We start from the raw sequence: 6,000 nt of genomic DNA on the forward strand, positions 1-6,000 counted from the left end.
TTACCTTGTCCGATGGTTGCACTTTTTGCGTATCCCGTTACGTTTCCTACAACGTACATTTTTTTGCGCTTTCTGCAATTTAATATGGGAGACATAGTATCTAAATTTAAAAAAATTGAGTTAAGAATAACAATTTTTCACGTAGTTGTCAAGATCATTGAGCGATTACAGCTCTCATTCCCATTATAAGAAAGACCGGCAAAGATTGCAACCATCATGTCTTACTACGATCTATACATTTTTTTCCATTGGGCTCACAGGTATCTTGGTATTTACAGATCACACAAATTGGAGATTTCTGTAACTCTTTCTCTCCTTTCTTCCTTCCTCTCCTTTTCCTTTTTCTCTCTCCCCTATTCCTTTCCCCTTTTCCCGTCTCTTTCTCTTTTTGGATTGTTCTCTTTGTTCTTCTTTTTTTTTTTTTTTTTTTTTTTTTTTTTCGTACAAAAATGGTTTGTTTTTTCTTTCTTTTTTTTGCTCTTTTTTTTTTTTTAATCTTTCTTTTTATCGTGCAAAAATGGTTTGTTTTCTCTTTCTTTCTTTTGCTCTCTCTGTTTCTCTGACATTTTATACGTGAATCTTCCGTCTCCTTATCTCTGGTCGGAAGATTAAAGATTCCCTAACAATAAATGTCTCTCTCTTCTCACATTCATTTATGATCACTCTTTCTGAGATGTTAAATTCCCAATTTATTAAAATAGGATGCTATTAAAAGTTATCCTTCAATGTGGTCAATGCCTACAAGCCATTGCTTTTTGCTACGCTGATCATTCCAATGATCTATTTATTTAAAGACTAATACATAGTAATCTACCAAATCTTATTTGTTCTTTTCACGTCGCGTGTATTATGCGTTTTTCTCCTACATTCCTGCAAATACGATAAGAATTCACAAATTGTGTAAAATTTATGATTTACTATTCATATTACATTTCTACTCCAAGTATTTATTTCACGAAGTAATTTTATTAAAATAATCTTTTATAATTTATTACTTATTCTTTTTGTTCAACATAAATAGATAAATAAATATATATAAATATTTGATAAATGAGACACACCAAAAAAATTCTAGAAGAAAAAAGTCTTTGCTATATTTTGCAGGCTAAAAGAGAAAAAATTATATAAGTCGTACTTTTTGTTATAAAATGTCGCATACAAAAAGGCTTTTTCGCTTGAGAGGAAAGGAATTGAGAGAGAAAGAGAGAGAGAAAGAAATCAGGGAGAGAGAGAGAGAGAGAGAGAGAAAGAGAAAGAGAAATGAGAGAGAGAGAGAAAATGAGAATCTGCGTGTATCTGATTATTTGGCAGTGGGGCGGAATCACAAGTTGGTGCTGCATTATACACATACATACATGTATACATACATAAACATACATATATACATACATCTATACATACATACATACATACATACATACATACATACATACATATATACATACATACATATATACAGATACACAGGCACATTATGTATACACCTTTATACATCGTGTTACAATGGTGCAGTGTCGATTTCTGTTATGGTAGCGGGATCTACAAATACTAACTTCTGTGCTTCCAGGTAGGCCAAGTCCAAGTCATTATTCCTTTGGATATGACTGTGCCCTTGTACGTTCTGGGCAGAATAAGCATAGGGAGATTATATTTTATAACTTTTAATGTACATCGTATAATACATCTAGTAGTAAAAATTATTAAAAAAATTTTAAATACTGTTATCTGCGTATTTTATGTTATAATCTAATTTAATTATAGCGCTCCGTAAAATATTTGCTCAAACCGTACAAGACCAGTCTAATTAAAAGTGAAATCGTGCAGCGTACGAACTTAGGAAATCTTAGTGGTTATTTTCCACTAAAAAAAAAAAAACCTATTCACTAATTACTTTTATAGTATGGACACGCTGTTGTGTATAGTCGACTGTATACTGGCGCATTACTGGTACTAAATAATGAAAACGCTTTGTGTGCTTCTAGAAACCTCTGCGGATCTGCACGATGTCACTCGTCGTAATTGTGGAGTGGTTACATAGTGGGCATTTTCTTCTTTACGTTTGTACATACATAATGGACGATCATGGGTACTAAGAGAGAATCTCTTTTTTTTCCGAACAATACGCTAAAATTGAGACGCGATATTTTGATTCATGATTTACAAGATGATTATAAGCCCGCGAATCGCGATTAGAGAGAAGTATCCGCGAGAGAATCGCAGTAAATCAATAGAAATAAGCCTGCTTTTTTTTTATTTACTCGCGCGTCAAATTTAACCGAGCTGGCTAATTGGATCATCTCAATCGAACACATTGAATCTTACATGTTTTCTTTCTTCTATAGGAGGCACGATGTTGCCACCGCCGCCTGTAGCAATATTTCCGCCTGCGACCGCGATGCTGCCTCGTGGTCCGCCGCAATTCGCGACACCGTATCCACCGCCTATTTTCTATTGGCCTTATCCTTCACCGCCAGTTAGTCCGACTAATTATTATACTCCCGCGAATGTCGGCGGTATGGCGCCGATTCCTCAACAAGCGGCTCTGGTAATTAAAACCTTATATTTTCTTTATTCTATCGAAATAAATAAAAAATTTGATATATATTTTATCATATAAAAAGATATAAATTTAAAAACATCTTATTGTTATTATATGTATGATATATAAATTAAAACAGAATAATTATTTTAACTTTGCAAGTTGAGTTTATTCTTGGTTGTATATTTCAAGATTGCATGCAATTTGTTCAATTTTTCGCGTTATGTATTTGTAATTAATTGTTTAATCATTTTTACGTGATCATTTTCATCAATAGCTAGTTGTTCCAAAGTAAATCGTATGTTTTCAGTTGACACCAGCTGAATGTCTGCAATTAGCGTCCGCAGCGACGACGATGCCAACAGCTACGTCTACACCGACAGGTCTCGACACGTGTATTGAAGCGTATCTACCGCGGGTGGAACTGGAGAAACGGATGGCTGCATTGCCTCCACCGCAGACCGAATGCAATCCCTTCATCGAGGTTTTCATGGTTTGATTTTCTCGCCCGAATTTTCTTGCCGATTGATTCTCGTCCTGATTCCTTGTCTAGGTGTACGTATTCCCGAGTCTGTAATGTGGCAAAAAATCGAACCGTTTAAGCATTTTACTTGACTCGTGGAAAGAGATCATTATTACATAAAATTATCTACACGAATCCTTTCAGAATGGTTTCTGTTCTCGCGTCGTCGACGAAGCTTAGCCGACGATTTTTAGTGAGAAACGTCGTACATGGCTGACCTAGATAATATATACGTCATATACAATGTATATGTACGGCAAAAGTGCAAAAAATGCAATTTCGCTCTTCGCGTTTCTCCCGAAGGAAACTTTCCTTGTAAATCTCCGACGCACTGTTCGTTAGAACGGCGCATTTCTTTCTAGTCTAGAGATGGATAGGAGCCGTTGTAGCGCGTTGCAACAGCGGCGTCGTTCTTTTCTCGCTGTTTGTTCCGATTTCTCCGGGGATGAGACGAATCGTGTATTGCATTTTCTTCCATTCAATTATATATAAAAAAAAAAAAAAATTTTTTATTACGTTGCTTTTACCTTTCTCGTTGTGACGATGGGGATCATACTTCGATTCTTCGTCGTATTTTTGCACCGATTTAAGGAGCTTGCGGGATTAAATATTTGAGTAATCGATTCAGGTGCGTCCCGCGTTATAAAAATATATACACAAATTATAAAATTAAATAGATTGTAGTAAATAATGATTATATTTGACGATCACGAAACGTATAAACGATTGCATCTACAACATTTAAAGACGTAACAAAGTGCAGCGCACTTGCAAAGAATCTAACGTTCATACAAATGCATTTGATTTGTATGAATAAAACGATGTTTTTATAGAATCGAGTTTAAAATTTCATAAAAAATTTCTTAAAATTTTCATTTCAAATGTTACGTGTGCGCTATTTGTTTTAGGATATTATAAAGAATTTTAAGAGATGAGTGTTTGCATGTACGCGTGTATGTGCCTGCGTGTATGTACGTGCGTGCGTGCGTGCACATATTTTATCTATCATTTATTTTATCATTTTTTCGCGTGCGAATTCGAATTGTTTTTGCGTGTTGTACATGTTTTTTCTCCTTAAACATCCGGTTTAACTAAGTATCTTTTAATATGCATATTATTAAACAACGACAGCGCACGTTTTTTATGTTAAAGCAGCAAATATTACAAAAGTCTTCCGTTAGTTTGTCATTTTTCCCGTGCAAATTACGCGATTCCATTTATTAATCCGCGTTCATTATCGAGATTTAGAGAGATATTATACACCATATTAATAAATATTAATCAACGATCACAGCACATTAGCGTACAGTGACTTCTACAATATACATGTGTGTATGTATGTATGTATATATGTATATATGTATGTATGTATGTATGTATGTACGTATGTATGTGTAGAAGTATGTAGTGTAAGAAATATATCGTTCAAAACTTGTAACGTTAAGTTAAAAATATGGCTACGAAAGATCAGCCACTATATAGCTCAACTACATGATTAGTTTAAATTTACGTATATGAATTTAGCCAAGTTGATTCATTGAAGTGCGATATCTAGTTACTTTCTTTCTTAACTGTTGCGCGAAGTGATAACTGTTTATTGATATCGCGATATCAATGTTCAATGAGTCAAGTGCATATCGACCTAATACCGAAGTTATTATCGGTCTCAAATCGTCATATTCATTAAATCGTACAAATAAAAGCGAAGTAAACGTTCTTAGGAAAAAATTAACGGCGAAGATTTACCTTGAAATAAGAGTTAATAATTAGAGATCAAGATTCTTCTAATGAAGATCAATAAATAATAATACATGCTTAAAAAAGCTAAATGCAATAGACGATGCGAAAATAATTATAGGAAATTCAGTTAAACAATTACAAAAATAAATACAATAAAATGCACGTTTGGTTCCAATCTGAACGGTCTTTCCGGTTCTTCAATTGAGGTATAATAATATAAAATAAATAAAACTGATCGATCACACACAAAGCATAATTACAGATAGTTGGTTGTATTTGTAATTGACTGAATTTCCTACAATTATATTTGCACCGTCAATGGCATTTAGTTCTTTTAAGCCTATATTATTATTTATTAAAATAAAAGTGAAAAATATATATTATGTATATTTCGTTATAAAGTACATACTTTGTATGTTGAAATATTGAAAATTCGAAGATATCAACGTTATCAGAATAGATAAAATTATAATGTGCAATTTATTTTTATCTTTTATATCTCTTGAACTTTTTTGTAACTTTTTTTTATAAAAGCTTTAGCTTTAAGCGTAAATAAATATTTCAATATTTTTATTTGTATTTGTTAAATGCGTTTATCTCGGCATTTTTATTTGTACGACGATCCATTCTATTTCTTTTAAATGCAATGAAAGTGAACAATCACTAAATATCATGTGAACGAATAGATTTAGTTTAGTGCGTGAATTTTTCTACTCCTTTCTTTAGTCTTTTATGACAACTTTATGTCGTATGCGTTTCAATATTCTGATCGTTTCTGATCTTGATGAGCACGACTTAAGCACAATGTTCGCGGCTCCGCATTCAGATATAAATATACATTCGGAGCTCGGGTTCGTCGTGTTGTCGTTACCGTACGTGTGATCATGCACGATTGGTGTGCAATAGTTTTATAATATATTTCGTGGTAACTTGTGCAATAGAGATCAAGCAGGTGCTGCCATTGCCTCAGATGTTGAGAAATGCTAAATGCTGGTGAAGCAATGTGAATCGACTTAAATTTATGCCCGGTTTAATCAATGCTAAGTTTGTTAAATAAATACATTTACTATTTTCTCTTTGATAAGAACATAACATAAATATAACACAGATTCATTATTAAATTTCGTATATATATACATATATATACATATATACAGTAGGAGAGGAAGGTAAGGAAACAAAGAGAAAGAAAGGGAAA

General features: G+C 33.2%; 1 protein-coding gene across 2 annotated transcripts in view; it reads left to right on the plus strand.

The window, feature by feature from the left end:
- The window catches only part of LOC115237580 (RNA-binding protein fusilli), a 32,833-nt gene extending 27,715 nt beyond the window's left edge, over window positions 1–5,118 (plus strand). Inside the window, exons 11-12 of one of the 2 annotated variants that reach the window (XM_029810721.1) lie at window positions 2,343–2,545; window positions 2,850–5,118. In XM_029810721.1, the coding sequence (XP_029666581.1) occupies window positions 2,343–2,545; window positions 2,850–3,038 (392 nt within the window). In that variant the 3' untranslated portion in view covers window positions 3,039–5,118. Of the gene's footprint in view, window positions 1–1,982; window positions 2,038–2,342; window positions 2,546–2,849 lie in introns of those variants that run through there. The other variant, XM_029810722.1, reaches the window with a different exon arrangement.
- Window positions 5,119–6,000: the final 882 nt, after the last annotated feature.

The sequence above is a fragment of the Formica exsecta genome, unplaced genomic scaffold (genome assembly GCF_003651465.1).
Source record: "Formica exsecta isolate Colony F162 unplaced genomic scaffold, ASM365146v1 scaffold3, whole genome shotgun sequence".
Classification (NCBI taxonomy): Eukaryota; Metazoa; Arthropoda; class Insecta; order Hymenoptera; family Formicidae; genus Formica; species Formica exsecta.